This window comes from Talpa occidentalis, unplaced genomic scaffold, assembly GCF_014898055.3.
Source record: "Talpa occidentalis isolate TD23 unplaced genomic scaffold, MPIMG_talOcc4v2.1 talOcc4.3, whole genome shotgun sequence".
Classification (NCBI taxonomy): domain Eukaryota; kingdom Metazoa; phylum Chordata; class Mammalia; order Eulipotyphla; family Talpidae; genus Talpa; species Talpa occidentalis.
In genome coordinates this window covers 7080556-7100728 of record NW_023603184.1, presented here as the reverse complement: position 1 = coordinate 7100728, position 20173 = coordinate 7080556, and the positions used below count along the sequence as shown (strand labels likewise).

Genomic DNA, 20173 nt, shown 5'->3' with positions numbered 1-20173 from the left:
AGGACTGATGGACTCCTTCACTCACCTTCAGGTGCTCTTATATTCCTTATCAGTGCATCTTCAATAGACATTAACCATGACGCCCCTCTGTGCCTTGGAGCTATGCAGAACCCGAGAAGCCTGGGGTCCAGAGGGCAACCCAGACCTTAGATGATTCCGTCAGGGTGGTCATCCATGTGTTCCTTCACAAATGTTCTGGGTTCCTCCATGGGCCAAATACAGTTTTTTGCACTTGGGAGGCAAAACAAGGAGAAACTATAGGCCAGAAAAGCTGGGTGGGCCTGCTGAGGACAGAGTCAGGTGGGACTGGGGGGATTGGGACCTGGCGATCACAGGCTAAGGAAGGTACCTGGGCGGGGGGTAGTGGTGGCGGGGACAGTCATGGCTGTGGACTGAGAGAAGGGTTTTAGACCAACCATTGTCTGGGGCTTCATCTGGGCTCCTGACCTATGGACTTTGGGGTTTATGGATTCCCCCAATGTGAGGGCCAAGCTTTGAGAATTTGAGTACCCTGATAGGAAGAGGCTTTGTGGAAGGATGGTTAAGAGGGTGATGGAGCCTGGGGTTAAGACTTGTGCTTATAAGTTCCCCTTTCCTATCCTATCTGTGTGAACTTGTGTGATTGACACCTCTCCCCTTTTCTTTCTGAGCCAGCAAGTCTCTTTAATTTTCAGAATAGATGCCTGCCAATAAGCATAGGTGTGGATATTGTGGTGAACGCTTATAACTCAAGATACCCTACTCCACCACCGGTGGTACTGGGGTGCATTTTTGCCTTCCTATTTTTGGAAAGCTGGTGGAGAGGGGTACACCATTCCAGAATGCCTGCTGTGACCATGAGAGTTTGGACAGAGAGGGATGCTTCAGGCTTTATTGTCCCTGCCCCATCCAGAGAATTTTCCTTTTGTTTCATATTAAAACATGATGGTTGGGAAGTGGGAAAAATGGGTTAAGGTAGTTGAAAGTATAATAAAGTTAGGGGCCTCCCTGGTGGCGCAAGAGCTAAGCACCGCACTGTGAAGCAATCTGTAGCCTCTGCAGCACCAGTTCGATCCCCGGCAGGCCAGGGAGAAACCCTCGTGGCAAGGCAGACCTCTCCTGTCTCGCCCGCTGCTCCCCTCAGCAGTGTGTTTCAGTCAGTCTGCCTGTTCTGTTCCCCACTCTGTCTCTGGTGAATCCTCTCACCCCCTGCATCTCTGGTCTGTGCCCCAGCTCTTCTATGCATAAATAAATCCTTAAAAAAATGAAAAATAAAGTATAAAGTTAGTTATGAGATAAATAATCCTGGGAATGTCATGTACATCATTTCACCTCCTACTTTTAAGCCTCTCATCTGCAAAGAGAGGCTAATGGTGGCTCTAATACAGTGACTCCTCCCGCCCCCATCAGAGCCTGGCTCAGGGCAATGCTCAGTGTTAGCTGCCATTGATAATATTGTGGCTTTGGAAGGATCTGTGCCCACCAGAGTGGCTCAAACCATCATACTCATTCTGTGCATATTAAGGGACCTTGCTGAAGTCAGTGGACTATGATAAATTATTTCCTTTATTGTCCCACCAGCAAGTTGGGGTCCTTAGCAGTTAGGATGAAATAACAATGAAGCTGCTGGTTGATGGTGCTGCTGGGCAGCCGGTCACTGGGCTCCCTCATTACGTAAGTGACCCAGGTTGAGAATGCTGGTCTGGACTTAACCTCTGCCATCTGGCCTGTATACATGTGAGTAGTTTGCTGTGGCCCAGTAAAACTGGACTTACAAAAGCATGAGGTGAGCCCCTGTTCTATAACTATGTTAAATTCTCTTACAGATTTTCTGTTAATTCTCTTGTCTTCCAGGTAGAGTTGTTCAAAGATAGGAAATCTGGAATATTGCTATTTCTAACTAGTTTCTTTCTTTTTTAAACTCTAATTTCTTGCCTAATATTCTTATCTAAAACCTCAGGGATAATGCTATCTAGCAGTGACAAGAGACAGCCTTAACTGAGTTTCATGAGTTCGAGGCTTGCATGAGTAGGAGACTGACTTTTTTGGCTGAGAGATGTCTCATGTTAAATCACTTCATCTTATTAAGTTGTCTAAAATAAAAACAAAAATTTGTCAGTTCTCTTTTTAGCATCTAGAGATTAAAATCAAGTGATTTCCTATCCCTGAGATCTGTTAATGAAAGAGTAACATGAATCATAGGACTGAACTATCTTTCCTTTTTCTGGAAGAGTCATAGGGTGATTTTTATGGTGCTATTGGATCCTATTTATTAAATGCTATTCTGGTTTTAATCCTTGATAATCTAATCAGAGGTGAGGTTTATCCATAGTTCTGCATATGAACATCATCAAATCTGATCGCTATTTATTTAATTTTAAAATGGGGCTATTTTTAATTCTGTAAGACAGTATAAATAGAATTGGATTAAATAATATACTTGCTTTAAATATATGGTAGAACTCCCCTGTGAGACTGATAAGGCCAGATATATTTTTTAGCGAGTGAATGGGTTCCTGGACCCAATTCAGAGTGGGCGTTTGTGGAGGTTTCCCAACACGAACAAGCAGTTCTCAGGGGGTGTGAGGGACTGTCTGATAAAGAACTAGACACAGCCATTGGCCTCGGGTTTTCTTACCTGTGACTCCTTACTATCTGACATTTGTTTGGTCGATTCTTTAAGGCTTTAAAAAGGTGCTTTTAGGCATTGCCCTTGAGTAGCCAACTCTTCTGGAACCAGTTCAGCCTAAGCTACGGATATGGGAGAAGCCAGTGACCAGCCCAAGATTGAGCCTGGACCTGGGGGTCAGGGAGTGTCTCCTTTGTTGCAGTACATGCTCTCTTCTTCCTCTGCAGCCAGCTTGCTGAAGCCACGACAGATCCCCAGAGAATGAGTGACCCATCTGACACCTTCCACATGCCCCGTGGCCAGATGGGGGACCAGAGCCTTGGAGCCCAGAGGCTGATGGAGACCATGCTGCACTTGAAGAAGACCATAGAGGAGTGCCTCAGGCAGCAGGCCTCGAAGCACCCGCAGCGGGAGCTGGTGCTGGAGGAACAGGGGAGCAGCCAGGCCGCCCAGGATCAGGCGGCCCTCCTGAGCCACTTGATGTGCCAGGTGATCGGCCTCCTCCAGTCTGGGGCCCCGGGTCTGCCCAGCCCTTCCCTGGGCTCTGGGGGTGATGTTGGTGCTGAGCAACAGGTCCAGTCACCCAGGCAGCTGGACCAACCCCTTCACCAACTGAGTGATTCTGAATCTGCATTTGGGACCCATGATCTGTCCACCCGGGGGATTGCCACCTCCACGTTGTTCCAGGCCAGCATCCGGGACTACCAGTCCTACCTAGGGGACAAATTCCACAAGGACAAGAACACCTTGGTGAGGATGGGGGAAGACTCTAGGCCTCTGTCAGTGGGATTTACTGCCCTGTGCCCGCTTACTCTTCTCAGCCCCATGAAGTAGACACTTGCCTTTTTTAGACAAGGTAGGAGGCACAGAAACAGGTGACGTGCCAAGGAAATTGAAGGGATGCATCTGGGTTCCTCTCTCCACAGCATGCTTTCTCTAAATCCTTGCTCTTACCCATTGGGAGTCAATAGGATCATAGTAGTCTGTGAACTTGAACTCACGCTGGTGAAATGAACATTGATCTGTGTCCAGGAGCACTAGGGGACAGCCTGAACACAAATGGGTCTTAGAGACTGAATCAGTCAGCCATGATAGCTCTGTGGCCCCTCCCGGAAGGAGGAACAGCATGTGGGAAGCTTTGAGTGGGGAGGGCTTGGCGTGATTGGGAGAGGAATCCCATTGGCCAGAGTAGGGACAGTGGGTGCTATGACAAGAGGTGTTGGTGGGGTAGGTGGAAACTTTCCATGCAAGGAAAAGCAGAGTTGGATGTGGGATCATTAAAGAGCCAGGTGCAGCAGGTGAAGATATTCCGTCACCAAGGTCACATGGCTTCTGGGTTCTCCAACCTTCCTCGCTCCGCTCCCTTTAAATCCAGGATCATAGTGGAACCCTTTTCTCAGGAGTGTGAGAATTGAGGCAAATCACATGAAAGTCTGAGTTCAGTGTCTGGCATATAAGAACTCAATGTCTGCAGCTGGTTCATAATATAACTGAGGTACCTATGTGATTCTAAAGTGGGGGCCTTGTAAGCTGTGAGAGTTTGGGTTTATAGAAAGTTTTCCACCATTTTCCCGCGCCACTGAACTGGGCTACAGCCCGCGTCCTGGAACTGAGGGCTTTGGAACTGAGACCCGGGGCACGAAATTCGGGGCGTGGGTTCCCCACGACGGTGGGGCACAAGGCAGACACAGCACCCCAAAGCCGTTGAGGTGTACCCTACCATCCCCGCTTTGCTCCCTGTCCCACGGGGTGGAAAATCAGCTCCCCAAGGGCTCTAGGAGAGATCTTTGGCGCCACCTAGCGACTTGTAGACAGCTCAGGCTCCTGAAGGAACTAGTGGCCAGCTGGGGAGTTAGCCCACACCCGGCCCCTTCCGAACAAGTAGTCTGAGCCCACAGGGAGAGCGAGCACCCACAGCCAGGGCAGACCAGGCACGCAGAAGAGTGTGCCTGACACTGGACGCGCAGGGAGTGTGTCCCACATCACCATTTTAGAACAGGGACATTTCTTCAGTAAAGACTACCTGCAGAAGGCTTCCTCAGGAGCCAGAGGTGAGCGGGGGAAGTTCGCCCACGCCAGACCCCCTCTGGCCTGCAGTCCAAGCCCAGAGGGGGAGCAGGAACCCACCGCCGGGGCAGACCAGGCGCACAGGGGAGTGTGTCCCCACATCGACATTTTAGGACAGGGACCTTTCTCCAATAAAGACTGCTTGAAACTGACAGATGACTCCAGGAGGAACCAGAGGGGAGAAGAGAAGCCCACCCAAGATGCCGGCCAGTCCCAACAACACAGTGTCCCAACGCATACGGCAAATTAGAAAACAGACAGTAGAGAGGAGAAGAACCACACGCAACCTAGCAACTCTCCAGAGAAAAAGCACACCACAAAAAGAAAACCAGCCCCCAGATGGCAACGACAGTAACTTGGAAGAACTTCTGAGCCTTCCAGAAAGAGAATTTAAAATTGCCGTGATTAAAAAACTGACAGAAGTCATAAAGGAAAACAATGATAAGGGAAAAATAATCAACGATCAGAAGAATGAAATTGAGTCCCTAAAGAGGGAAGTAAAAGAAATGCAGGAGATCAAAGAATTAGTGGAAGAACTAAAGAATTCTGGGAAAAGCAATGAAAGCAGAATTGATGAAATGGAAGAACGAATAAGTGCTCTTGAAGACACAGAAATAAAAAGAACCAAAACAGAAAAGGAAAGAGAAGTACGAAGGAAAAAGAATGAAGAAAGACTTCGGGAACTATCTGACTCCATGAGGAAAGGAAATATAAGAGTTATAGGAATACCAGAAGGAGAGGAGAGAGAAGTAGGAACAGAGAAAATATTCAAAGAGATAATTGAAGAGAACTTCCCAAATGTGAAGAAGGAGCTGAAAATTGATATACAAGAAGCAAGAAGAACACCAAACTTCCACGACGAAAGAAAAAATACAGCAAGACACATAATAGTAAAGCTCCCAAGAATCCAGGACAAGGAAAAAATAATGAAGCTGGCAAGAGGGAAGAAACAGATAACATTCAAAGGAAAGCCAATCAGGCTGACATCAGACTTCTCCGAAGAAACACTACGGGCAAGGAGAGAGTGGAGGGACATAGTCAACAGACTCCAAGAAAACAGATGCCAACCAAGAATACTCTATCCCGCAAAGCTCTCCTTCCTCTTTGAAGAAAGAATATGGACCTTCCCAGACAAACAGAAACTCCGGAATTTCATTGCAACTAAACCCCCACTCCAAAAAATACTATAAGGAGTCCTAAAGCCAGAACCTCAGAGGGACGAATAACAATGAAAGAAGGCCAAAAAAAAAAAAGTTATTAAAAGAATAAATAAATAAAATCAAAGGAAAGACAAACACAATGGCAAATACAGATGTTAACATATCAATATTAACTCTAAATGTAAATGGACTAAACTCTGCAATAAAAAGACACAGAGTTGCAGCCTGGATTAAGAAACAAAACCCAACCTTTTGCTGTCTCCAGGAAACACATTTAGCTACAAAAGATAAAAATAGGCTCAAAGTCAAAGGATGGAAAACAATCCTACAAGCAAATGGGCCAAAAAGAAAGCAGGAACAGCTATACTTATATCAGATAAAACAGATTTCAAACTCAAAAAGATAAAAAGAGACCCCAATGGTCACTACATTATGATCAAGGGGACAATACTTCAAGAAGAAATAACACTCATTAACATATACTCACCAAATGAAGGAGCACCAAAATATATCAGACAACTGTTGTCTTCTCTGAAAACAGACATCAGAGAAAACACATACGTAGTGGGAGACTTCAACACACCACTATCTACAATGGATAGATCAACAAGACAAAAAATAAGTAAAGAAACCAAAGCTCTAAATAAGGACCTAGAGCAATTGGGCTTAACAGACATCTATAGAACACTAAACCCCAAAAAAATGGAGTACACATTTTTCTCAAGCGCACACGGATCATTCTCCAGGATCGATCACATACTGGGGCACAAGACAAACATCAACAGATACACCAAGATTGAAATCATACCAACCATCTTTTCTGACCATGAAGGCATCAAACTAGAACTAAACCATAAAAAGAAGGCAAGGAACTTTCCTACCTCATGGAGATTAAAAACCACACTACTGGAAGACCACTGGACTAATGAGGAGATCAAAGAAGAAATTAAAAAATTTTTTGAATTGAACGACAAGGAGGACACCAATATCCTAAATGTATGGGATGCAGCAAAAGCAGTAATAAGAGGAAAATATATAGCAATAGAAGCTCACATCAAGAAACAAGAAAGAACTCAAAGAAACAACCTAATCTCGAAGCTCAAAGATCTAGAAAAAGAACAACAAAAAAACCCCAAAACCAGTAGAAGAAAAGAAATAATAAAAACCAAAGCAGAAATAAATGAAATTGAAACTAAAAAAACAATCCAAAAGATCAATGAAACCAAGAGCTGGTTCTTTGAAAAAATCAATAAAATAGACAAACCCCTAGCCAGGCTCACAAAGGAAAAAAGGGAGAAAGCACAAATAAACAGGATCATCAATGAAAGAGGAGAAATCACAACGGACACAGCAGAAATCAAAAGAATAATCAGTAACTACTATGAACAGTTATATGGAAATAAGTTTAATAATCTAGAGGAGATGGACAAATTCCTACAACTCTACAATCACCCAAAGCTAGATAAAGAAGAAATAGAACACCTAAACAGACCAATTACAATTAGCGAAATTGAAATGGTAATCAAAAACCTCCCCAAAAACAAAAGCCCAGGACCTGATGGATTTACAAATGAATTCTACCAAACATTCAGAGACGAATTAGTGCCTATCCTTCACAAACTCTTCCAAAAATTGAGAAGGAAGGGACAATACCAAACACGTTCTATGAAGCCAACATTACACTAATACCAAAACCGAACAAGGACAACACTAAAAAGGAAAACTACAGGCCAATCTCCCTAATGAACACTGATGCAAAAATCCTCAATAAAATTTTAGCCATCAGAATCCAACAATGTATCCATAAGATAATTCACCACGACCAAGTAGGATTCATTCCAGGGGCACAAGGATGGTTTAACATCCGAAAATCAATCAACGTTATCCAACACATCAACAAAAAGAAATATAAAAACCATATGATAATATCAATAGATGCTGAGAAAGCTTTCGACAAAGTGCAACACCCATTCATGATAAAATCCCTTGAAATTCTTGGGATACAAGGAACATACCTCAACATCATAAAGGCCATCTATGACAAGCCAACAGCCAGCATCATTCTCAATGGTGAAAAGCTGAAAGCAATTCCATTAAGATCTGGAACAAGACAAGGATGTCCACTCTCACCACTGCTTTTCAATATAATACTGGAAGTCCTAGCCAGGGCAATAAGACAAGAGAAAGACATCCAAGGAATCCAAATAGGAAAAGAAGAAGTCAAACTATCACTATTTGCAGACGATATGATATTATACATAGAGAACCCCAAAAACTCCACAGAAAAGCTAATTCAACTCATCAATCAGTTCAGTAAAGTGGCAGGATACAAAATCAACATGCAAAAGTCAGTAGCCTTCCTATACACAAACAATAAATCTGAAGAAGAAGAAATAAAAAAAACCATCCCTTTTGTTATTGAAACAAAAAAAATCAAATATTTGGGAATAAATCTAACAAAAGAGATAAAGGACCTATACAAAGAAAACTATAAAACACTGTTAAAAGAAATAGAAGAAGACACAAAGAAATGGAGAGAGATCCCCTGCTCGTGGATTGGAAGAATAAACATTATTAAAATGGCCATCCTTCCAAAAGCAATATACAGATTCAATGCTATTCCAATCAAAATTTCAATGTCATTCTTCAAAGAAATAGAACAATTATTGATGAAATTCATATGGAATCACAAAAAACCCGTATAGCCAAAGCTCTCCTGAAAAAAAAAGAAGGGAATGGAGGCATTACACTCCCAGACTTCAAACTATACTACAAAGCCATAATCATCAAAACTGCATGGTATTGGAACAAGAACAGACATACAGACCAATGGAATCGAATAGAAAATCCAGAAATAAATCCACAGATTTATGGTCAACTAATCTTTGACAAAGGAGCAAAGACTATGCATTGGAGCAAAGAAAGTTTGTTCAATAAATGGTGCTGGGAAAACTGGGTCGCTACATGCAAAAGAATGAAGCTTGACCACTACCTCACACCATACACAAAAATCAACTCAAAATGGATTAAAGAACTAGACATAAGACCTGAAACCATAAAATATATAGAAGGAAATATAGGCGAAACACTACGTGATCTGCACATCAAAGACATCTTTACAGACACATCACCCAAAGCAGTGATAGTGAAGGCAAAGATAAACAGCTGGGACTACATCAAATTAAAGAGCTTCTGCACAGCAAAAGAGACAATAACAAAAACAAAGAGAAACCCCACCAACTGGGAGAACATTTTTGCACCCAACACTAATGATAAAGGACTGATCACAAAAATCTGCAAAGAGCTGATGAGACTCAGCAACAACAAAGAAAATAATCCAGTCAAAAAATGGGCACAAGAGCTAAAAAGAAACTTCTCTGAAGAGGAAATGCAAATGGCCAACAGGCATATGAAAAAATGTTCAACATCACTTGCCATCAGGGAAATGCAAATCAAAACTACCATGAGATACCATCTTACACCAGTGAGAATGGCACATATTAAAAAAACTAGCAACAACAAATGCTGGCGAGGGTGTGGAGAAAAAGGAACTCTTCTGCACTGTTGGTGGGAGTGCAAACTGGTCCAACCACTGTGGAGAGCTGTGTGGAGATTTCTGGACCTACTAAACATAGAGCTTCCATATGATCCAGGAATTCCACTCCTAGGTATTTACCCAAAGGACACAGAAACATCAATTCCAAAGAACACCTGCACCCCTATGTTTATAGCAGCACTGTTTACAATAGCTAAGCTTTGGAAACAACCCAAATGCCCAAAAATAGATGACTGGATCAAGAAGATGTGGTACATATATACCATGGAATATTACTCAGCATTCAAAAAAGATAAACACATGCAATTTGCAGCAACATGGATGGCGCTGGAAGGGATCATGCTCAGCGAAATAAGCCAGAAAGAAAAAGAAAAATACCGGATGGTCTCACTCATAGCAGGAATCTAGAAAACTTAAATAAGGGACCAGGAAAATGAATAACTATAAGAAAGTGAAAATCAAAATCAACAAAAAACTATGAACCAGAGACAATTTTAGGGGGGCGGGGGCGGGAGGGGAGGGATTGGGGTCAGAATGGGGGGGCTGCAATTGTATGGGGAATATAACAATAAAATTTATAAAAAAAAAAAAAAAAAAAGAAAGTTTTCCACCATTTAAAGCTGTCAAACATGGATTGAAGTGCCTCACAGGGCAGTGAGGTGTCCATTTTAACGAATCTGGGGTAAGAACTTAATTGACATGTTCAGAAAGGTAGGGCAAGAGAGCCAACTGATCTCCAGTTCCTTTGTCTTCAGGGCTTCATTAACCTTGGTGTCAGTGAGAACAAGCTCTGCATTGATCTGATGACCAAAAGGGTAAGCCATATTCCCAGCTGTGCTGAGACCCACCTACAGGTCCAGTCCCCCTGGAGTATTCTTCAGCATGTGGTAGATACAGGTAGATAATAGATTTAGAAGTCTAGGAAAAGGGGCTTCCCTGGTGGCACAGGGGTTAAAGTCTCAGTACCATCAAGCTATTGCCAGCCACTGAGACATGAGTTTGATCCCTGGCCAGGGAGATGACCTACATGGCACAGCAGACCTCTCCTGTCTCACCTGCTGTTCCCCTCAGCAGTGTATTTCAATAGATCCACCCGTTCTGCTCCCCACTATGTGTTTGCTGAATCCTCTAACCCCCTGTCTTTCTAGCCTACACTCCTGTCCATATATGTAAAATAAAATAAAAATAAATCTTTTTTAAAAAGTCTAGGAAAGGGAGTGGGGGAAACAGCTTCTAGAATAGCACATCTAAACTCACTATCTTGCAGCTGTGTTCAGAGGTATTCCCTGTTTGAGAATGTGTGGGTAGGCCACCAACGGGTCTCTGACCCAAATGTAGACTTGGGTCAAACACTTCCAGTGTAATATCTCCTTGTGTAATCTGTGATAAGAAAATCGAGGCCTTCATTCATTAATGGAGGGCTGTCATTCATCAAGGGCCTCTACACACTATCCAGCATATATACCCACTCTTCTTCTGGAAAGTCCGGTAGGGCAGGACAGACACCCTCATATGTCCCAGGAACAGGATAAAACTCCTTGGGCTTCCCTGGTCTGCTGTCCTTATGCCCTTCTTGCCAACAGTTGAGTCAGAAGGATATGAACTACATTGAGGAATCCCTGCTGCAGTATTCTGACTTCAGAGGACAGCCTTTGTAAGTACCTCTAAATCTATGGCTTCCTGGTCACAGGCACCTGTCCTCATCCAGGGAAAGATCCAGGCACCAGGTTCTTGAATAGCTGCCTCCCTTTTCTTTGGTGAAAAATCTAGAGAATACCTACAGCCAACCCTCACCAGGAGGCAGGCAGGTGTTGTATGGCACTGCCCTGAGTTCTGGTCCAAACTCCAGGCTTCTTGCCCTTCTTGCCTGAGGTTTTGACAGCCTTAGTCAGTAATCCCGGAAAATGAGGTTGGGGGCTTTGTCCTTTGGAAGAGGGTGAAGTTCAGCTCCTGAGTGAGGGAGGGCACTCCTGATCCTGGGAACCACACTCTCTTTGTGTCTGTCTACAGCCTGCGGGAGGAGGTGGCCCGGTTCCTGACCTATTACTGCAAGGCACCCAGCCAACTGGATCCAGAAAATGTGAGTCAGTTTCCAGCCTTGATGCCACCCGGAGGAGGGCCATATTCCTTGGGGACTCTGCATTTTCTAGAAGATGCAGGGAGAACAGGCAGAAACCCTCAGGGCCAGGGCAGAGTAAAGGTCAATGTTCTCAGCTCAGGAGATCCTTTTATCTATCCCTTCCAGGGCAGGGAGCCAGGGGTGTCCCCTTCTTTCACAGGATTGTTTTTTTTTATATATATAAAGATTTATTTATTTATTTATTTATTTATTTATTTATTTATTTATTTATTTATTTCTTTATACATACAAGAACTGGGGTATAGGCCAGAGATGTGGAGGGTGAGAGAATTCACCAGACACAAGGTAGGGAGCAGAACAGGCACATGTATCAAAATACACTGCTGAGGGGAGTAGCAGGTGAATCAGGAGAAGTCTTCTGCACCATGTGGCAGGGATCAAACTCGTGCTGCAGTGGCTGTGGTGAGCTTCGTAGGTTACGTCTTAACCCCTTCTGCCACCAGGGAGGCCCGAGCATTGGTTTTTTACTTCTCTCTTTATGCATCATCTTCAGGTGGTTGTTCTGAATGGTTGCTGCTCTGTCTTCTCTGCGCTAATCACGGTTCTATGTGATCCAGGGGGTAAGTCATGGGTTCTGCTTTCCCTTGGAGCATTGGCAGCACATAGGCCAGAGCCAAGGACAGGAACATGGGGTCAGGCCATAGGGAAGAAAAGCATCTTGAAGCAAGGACTTACCCCTAAAGTGCTAGGGTTTTCACACTGATTAGAACATCTTCCTACTATCTCTGAAGGAAGAGGGATTTGGATCCACATTTGACATGCAAGGAAAACACGTGTCAGTCCCCAAGGAGGAAGGCCCCAGCGATGGTGACAGTGGCCATTATCTTATTAGCTGGACTTTGGAGCTCAACTCTAATACAGACAGCCCTGGTGAACTGGTTGAGTTCATGTAGATATCCTGTTCCTCTACCTCCAAAAAAAAGGGCTAATTAATTTAAAACCAAATAAGTCTGAAAGGTCTGTTCTCAATTTCCCTCTTAATAATGCCCAGTCAAGATTCTCAGCTCTTCACCAGCTCTGGCTGCGTGAGCAGAAGTTACCAAGTTGGCCACTCACAGAAATGTGTCCCTCAGTGAGGCCAAACAGATGGGAAGAAATGAACATGTGAGATCACCAGGCCCAAGTAACCTGAGCCTGGACCTGGCCTTGGCCTCCAGTGTTTGGCCAGGAGCTGACTTGCCCAACAAGCAGGGTCTACCTGATCACAAGCCTGGCTCGATTTGCACCCTAGATTCCACATCCTCACAGCAACAGTCTTCCATCCCCTCCCTTTCTAGTATATTGGCAGGAAGGAATTTGAGTTTTGTCCCATAGGTAATGTTTATGAGGACAGATAATTTGTCTGGAGACTGAGTCTAAAGGCATTAAGCCCCAAGTAGGAGAGATCGCCAAACAACCTTCTCCGTAGCTTTGCTGCTGTTGGGGGCAGGTTCTGACTGGGTCCCTGGACTGACAGCTTTGTCTCCCTGTGCTTCCAGAGGCCATTCTGACCCCCACACCTTTCTATGGTGGCTTGGTCTTTACCTCCAACCTGTATGCAAACGTCGAGCTGATTCATGTGCACCTGGACAGTGAGGTCAGAATGGGGACCTTCGTCTGCTCAGCCCACCTAGACAGTAGAAGTTCTAGGGGCACTTGAAAGGTGTAAGGGGTCTTGCTTTCTTGCCATATGACTGGTGGGGAAAGCAGGGGCGGGGAGGCAACGTGGGTGTGAAGACAAGGGATTGTTGGTGTTTATAAGAGTGCAGCATCATGGCTTCAAGGCTGCTCTGACAGGCAGTTCCCAGGCAGTATTTGTCTTCTAGGTCACAGATGGAGAGACGCCTCCATTCCAGCTCACAGTAGGCAGGTTGGAGCAAGCCCTGCTTGAGGCTCAGCTTAAAGTAAGGAGAGAACTGCATCTTCAGGGCGGGCACTGAAAGGGGCTGAATAACACTGATTCTAGAATAACTGTTCTCCAAGACTGGGGGCTCCTTAGGAGAAGCAGTGAATGAGCATGTCCTCACAAGAGTCCTGAGCCCGCAGAACGTTTTATGTTCGCCCTCTTTGAGATCCTACCCAGACCTTGATCAGGGGTTCTATTGCGGGAATCCTGACCCAATCTTTGACCAGTATTAAGGTAGTTAGGAAGGATTTGTGTTTGTTGAGGTATATCTGGTTCTTCTTAGGGAAAAAAGGTCAGAGGCCTTCTGCTCATCAATCCTCAGAATCCCCTGGGTGATATCTACTCTCTAGACTCACTGAAAGAATACCTGGAATTTGCCAAGAGGTATGAGTTCTACTCCTTGAGACCAGTTGAAATCCCACAAAGGGGTTCCCATTGCTTGCAGTCAAGAAGTTGGAACCGGAAATAATTGACCCTAAATACTCCTAGTGTGTCCTGTGCTCTGCAGTTATGTGCAATGAACTGAAATGAAGGCAAATGCACTCATAGTCTTGCCCCTCACCTTTGCCCAGGTATAGACACCTGCGGAACAATCATTATAGTTCTGCTTTTCCACTTCTTATGGCATAAATACCTTTTCCCAACCCCATTTCCCAAACTACTCAATCCAAGGGGGACAAGGAAGACATCCTCAGCCCTTGTGGGGTGAAGACACATCCCTATAAAACTTTTGTGTCCAGTTCCTAAGAACATGCTACTGTCAGTTGTCTCTGGAGTTCCTGAACATAACTCTATTAGGGTAATCTTTCTTTTCTAGAAGAAACACACTTATTCACATGTCATAACTAATTCAGACCATTGATGGCTGAGCATGGGGACAAGAGGAAAAATGCTGGAGGCTGTGGGCTGAAATTTGACAGAACTGAGTTCAAATCCCAGCTCTAGCACCGGTGAATTGAAGGAACTTTCTATCTCAGAATCTTAAATTTCTTCATCTGCAAGATGGAGATCACAGTATTGCTACAGAGGGCAGTTGGGAGTATAACTGAGCTGATGTGCTTAAGGCCTTGGGCCACTAATGCCCCTACTAGATTCAGACCCTGAACAGAGCCCCCAACTGTACCCTGAACTCTGGGACATACAGCCTTTTCCCATAGGATCTGCTTGATGCTTGAGAAATTAGGGAAGAGTTTCTCATGAGTGTCTTCTGAATTCCTTCCAGGTTTAAGGGCCCCTTCTGGTGTACCTCCCACATTTACCTTACCAGGTCTCTTGGAAGGGTTCGGTGGGCTGCTAGGGCAGTGGGCACATCTGATCTATATCCAGAGATGTCCAGAAAAGAAAGTGAGTCCTGATCAGGCAGACAACCTAGATATCGTTCTCTTTTGTCCCAACCTGCAGGTACCGCCTACATGTGATTATCGATGAGATTTACATGCTCTCTGTGTTTGATGAATCCACCACGTTCCACAGTGTTCTGAGCATTAAAAGGTGAGTTGCTCTCCACTGGAGTTGGGAATGACAACCATGAGGTTGCTGCTTTGCAAGGTGAGTTCATAGGTCGTTAACTTAACTGGATGTCGCTGGGAACTGAGTTAAGTGCCAGTGGTATTATGAAAATGATTGAAGCTTCATTTTTCCAAGTGTCTCCTCTAAATGCCATTTTGTACATGAGTGAACTTGAGGGCAGGGCTGAACGTGGACTGTCAAAAGTCAAGATAAGGTCCTACAGAACCAGGATAAAATTTCATGATAAGGAGTTTTTCATGGGAAAAGAATAGAAACAGGGCAGAACTTTCTTAAGGGTAGTGTATGGCCCTAGCACCAGCAAGTAAAGTGAAGAAAGGACATGCTTGGCAGAAGGAACAGCTTCACCAAAGCAGGGCAGTGAGTACATTTGGAAATGGTGGAGGCCCAGTGTGTGAGAGCCAGCTGCCAAGAAACGTGGCTGTGGAGCAGTTGTGGGAAGGCCCTGAGCTGGCATGAGGTTCTGGAATTCACTCAGAGGGTGCTTGAGGGTCATCCCATTTAACTCCCCAAGGACACCTTGTGTTGCTTTCTGTCTTAACTGGGGCATCTGTCTCTTGAACTTTGGGCCTTGTAGGTCCTATGGTTAAGTCCACTTCCTCTTTCCCCTCCAAGACCCTAAGATACCCTAGGATGACGGTCTTCATCCTCAAATAATCTCCATAATCTTCATTGTATTGTGTCTCCTCTCCAGTTTGCCTGACCCTGACAGGACCCACATGCTCTGGGGTATCGGTAAGGTAAGCCCCAGCTGCCTGTTCTTGAGTAGGAAGATAGGGGAGCCAGGAGTGGGATGCCGGCACACCAGGCATTCCTCCCGTACTCTCTGCCTCTAGGATTTTGGCATCTCTGGCTTCCGTCTTGGTGTGCTCTACACCCACAACAAGGAGGTGGCCTCTGCCATGAGTGCCTTTGGCTACGTTCACAGCCTCTGTGGCCTCATCCAGTACAAGGTGTGCCAGCTGCTCCAGGACAGAGGTACTGACCTACACCCAAGACTGACATCATGGCCGGACCCCCTCACCATGGGGAATTTCTGGGTTTGCTTGGGTCTCTGACATGTACTCAGTGAATACACTGAGACTCTATTCATGGTGTCAGGTTTAAGTGTGGTAGGACAGGAAGTTTAGAGGAGGTAGAAAGCAGCTCAGATGATGCCGTGGGGGCACAGACAGAAGATGGCGGTGCTCTTTAAAACACAGGCTGGGCTTTCACATCTGGCTGTTCTAGGAGCTGGTTCTCTTCCCAGGAAGGGGATAGTCAATCGTACTCGCAGGAAGGAATTTCGGAAATCAATTTTTATGTGAAGGTCTATTTTCCCTCTCCCCAAGCCCCGCTCACTTCAGGGCAAAGATTACAAAAAAATGCGCTGACCCCTGGTGTGATTTAACTTCATCTGCCAAGGTGCCGGGAGGGCCGACACTTGGGCAAGTTGGTGTGTCTGAATCTGTGGCACCTTGGTTCACCTTCCTTTTGCATCTCCAGTGAATGCTGGCTACAGAGGGAACTTCCCCTTTAAGACCTCCTTTCTTTAATTCACTAGATCAGGGCAGATACCAGCCCTGATCTAAATGAAAAGATGGGATATAATGAAACAAATTAATATAATCAGATAACTGGGATTAGAAAGTTTGCTTTCAGCTTTGGGTGGGGACAGCGGTGGATAGGAGAAAGCTACCGGCTATGTCCCTGCATGCTGTCAGGCCCTTTGATAATTAGCAAAAGCCAGATTTCCTGCCCCTTCAATGCTGGTTCTCAACCTTAGATCATAATGGAATTACCTGGAGAGCTTAAGTACTGATGTGTGGCCTCCACCCCTCCCAAATTCTGATTTAGAGCATCTGGGGATATAACCTGGGCATCAGGACTTCTAACAGCAACCCGGGGTAGTTTTAGTATGTTTTCAATGCTGAGAACAACTGGGTTAAGATTATCCCCAAGCATGTAGGCTCCTCAGAGTCCATTGGGTGAAGCCCTACGGAAGTAAGGGACTCTGTGTATAATTGTGTAGTTGACAACAGCAGCATGGACCCATTTAGGGTAACACCCCAATTCCTTGCTTCAGTGGTATAAGTCCGAAAGGAACATTCTTTTTTTTTTTTAAAAAAAAGATTTATTTATTTATTTATTTATACAAGTACCGGGTACAGTCAGAAGTGCAGGAGGGTGAGAGAATTCACCAGAGCCAGAGCGGGGAACAGAACAGACAGACCAATGAAATACACTGCTGAGGGGAGCAATGGGCATGGCAGGAGAGGTCTGCGCACCATGTGGGACCCTCGCTGGCGGCTGGGGATCGAACCAGCGCTGCAGAGGCTGCGGGCAGCTTAGCAGCCCAGTGCTCAACCGCTGCACCACCAGGGGAGGCCCCAAAAGGAACATTCTTACTGGACTGTTAGAGTCCAGTGTCTCCACCAGAGCTGTAGTTAGGGGAGTGTGCTGGGTATGGCTGCTGGGTATGGGTATGGCTGCCATTGGCTCGAAAGCAACAGCTAGAAATAGCTGGCACGAGCCCACATATGGAGCAAAGGCCTGTGACTGCTCTCTTCCCCTACCCATCCAGACTGGATTGACCGAGTGTACCTGCCCACTAACCGCTTCCGGTTAAAGACAGCTCACAGGTATGTCACCAACAAATTGCAGGCGCTGAAGATCCCCTTTCTTAAGCGTGGCTCTGGTCTCTATGTCTGGATCAGCTTGAAAAAGGTGAGCTCTAAGAGCGAAGACAGGTATTCTTTGGCACACCTGCCAGCTGGGTCTTGGGACTCAGCGCTGTCCCTCTGCCTTCCCCAGTACCTGAATCCGTGTACTTTCGAGGAAGAGCTGCTCCTCCACCACCGCTTCCTGGACAACAAGTTGATACTGTCCCATGGCAAATCTTACCAGTGTAAGGAGCCTGGCTGGTTCCGCCTCAACTTTGCAGATAGGCACCTCAAGCTTGGTGAGTGGTATCTGACCTCCCAATATTGGCACCTTGCAAAGATCAACCCTCTATAACCCAAGACCTGAGTCTTCCCTTTTTTGACCTTCAGCAGCCAGTAGCTCTACCTTCTCTACACCAGCTGTTTCAACCTTCATGTTTTGAATTAAGCTCCATTATATGAGAGCTTGAGATAGACCTTTTGGGTATCTGTTCTGTGCCTGCTACTGAATCAATAAGTGATACCCTGCCATATGGGTACCACTTCTGTAGGTGAGATAGACAGGTAGATGACCACAGAAGACTCTTTTCAGATTCTGTTTGGCAGATTATGGAGAACATAATGTTCACGTTCACAACTGTCTATTGCTTTGTGATAGACACTGCCGTGCCTGCCGGGAGTACAGGAAAGGACACTTATGTTACAGAAATATCTTTTGGTTTAATGTGGAAAATAGATCAAAGGGATGCTAGGGGCAGATTGAAGGGACACTAGAGGAACACAGATAGAAAACTTGATGAAGCCTGGGCCATTACCATGAAGGTGTCTGGCAGGCAGATGCTATGACCTTGAAGCTCAAAGAGAGTCATCAGGGAGATGGCAGGTAAACCTGGAAATCTATCCCAAAGAAGGGAGGGCTACAGCTCAGTATGTCTAAACGGGGGCTCTGTAATAGTTTACTACCAGGTGGGTTTGTCTGGGGCCCATCTACAAGCTCACCATATCTTTCTTTCCTTATTCCCATTTGGACCTCTAGCAATGCGTCGGTTCTGCCAGGTGCTAGAGGAGCAGAAGCTGAACGAACCAGAGAAACTCACAGAGGATGCGCTGAGGGAGTAGGTGGCCTGCCTTCTGGCCAGCGACTCCAACCAGTCACGTGCTCAGGGGGAGTCCCTGATGTCAGTCTTGCGGGGAACACTGGCTATAGCCCTGGTACTGTGACTGAGCCAACAATGGGCTCCTCCAGAAATGGGGTCGTCTGACTCAGTCATCAACCTTGTTAAACTGAATATCTGTCATTTTTAGAAACTTTGCATCTTTTTAGTCCTTGCTGTTACTAATTATTGCGTATTTGGAGTGTTTTTGTAGGGCTAGGAATGGAAAAGCCTAGAGGAATAAAGGGAACACTCTGGGTCCCTTTTTGATGGGTTTATTTTTATATTTGATGTCTAATAAATTCCAAATTCTCTTAAATCCTGGGCCTGTTTTATTTCTTGTTCACATTCTTTGTCATAACATTTGGGAGCTAGGGGGCTGGGGGGCCTCTTTCAATTCTAAGGAGCCTGTGTGAAGAATACTGTCTGGGGCAGGCCAGAAAGGAAGAAATAAAATGATCCCTAATGGATGGAGCACTTTGTAGGTGTTGGAGGCAATGTCCCGTAGGATCCTTATGGAATCACCCCTTCCAGTATCCCTAGCAGGATCACATCTTGCGCGGGAGCGGCTATGTGGCACTGTTCCATATAGTTCTTTCCCTTCTCAGAATTCAGAATTCAGGCTTTTAAAAATAAATCTCTGATGATGGATCTTCCATTTTCACCTCTAGTGTGTTCAACTATTCAGAGCACACCCACTGAATTCCAAGGCCAATCCCTGGCATACCTGAGTTTTAGACTGAGTGCTGTACAACTTGGGGACACCCCCACCACTTATAGACGATGAGACACTCTCAGCAGCTGGTGGTTTTTGTCAGTCACTGGGGTTTGTGACCATCCTCCCTTTCTGGGGTACAGGTTTGGTGGTTCTTGTTCTTCAACAATTCTATTTTTTAAAACCACCAACAAATTAGCCTCCAGCTAACTAACTGGGACTCATTTGTCAGGACTCAGCCATTACTTCCTAAGTGTTTAAGCGTGAATGTGTGTGTTTGGTGGCGGGGGGGGCTTCCTATGTGGGGCCACTATATGTGTTTGTGGTGGGGTTAAATCTACGTGCTGTGTGCTCCCATGGCACCCGGGGTCCTTTTCTGAATAGTCACCCCACTGGTCAATCTGCCTTGTTCAACATGCAGGCCCAATGTTTTTTTCATCAGGGTTCTCCAGTGCTTTGCAGAGATCTGGCACAAGAGACTTAACTGAATGAAATAGAATATGGAGTATTTTGCAAAACACAACACTGAGGGGAAAAGATTGGAGCTGCTCAAGGACACAGTGTTAGCTAGTGGCAAGGTCAACGTGAAGACAGCAGATGGAGAGGTCAGAAGACAGCCAAGTGTTCCCGGCCATACTTGTGTTGAGGAATCCTATTTCCTTTCCTGGGGAAAGGCGACATTTCCTACTGACGGTGCCACAGTGCAGTAGCTCCTGCAG

General features: G+C 45.4%; 1 protein-coding gene across 2 annotated transcripts; it reads left to right on the top strand.

Annotated features, from left to right (window-relative positions):
- Positions 1-2844: 2844 nt before the first annotated feature.
- Positions 2845-19023, top strand: LOC119255344 (probable inactive 1-aminocyclopropane-1-carboxylate synthase-like protein 2). Of its 2 annotated transcripts, XM_037522425.2 has the most exons (14): positions 2845-3358; positions 10147-10206; positions 10975-11045; positions 11402-11471; positions 12025-12091; positions 13010-13107; positions 13337-13414; positions 13700-13800; positions 14818-14907; positions 15638-15683; positions 15780-15921; positions 17507-17649; positions 17737-17884; positions 18622-19023. In XM_037522425.2, the coding sequence occupies exons 1-14, from the start codon at positions 2870-2872 to the stop codon at positions 18702-18704; spliced, it is 1686 nt and encodes a 561-aa protein (XP_037378322.1). In that variant the 5' UTR covers positions 2845-2869; the 3' UTR covers positions 18705-19023. The 2 variants fall into 2 exon arrangements, with proteins under 2 accessions (XP_037378322.1, XP_054555228.1); XM_054699253.1 differs by having other exon boundaries at positions 2845-3097; positions 17507-17884.
- The last annotated feature ends 1150 nt before the right edge of the window (positions 19024-20173 follow it).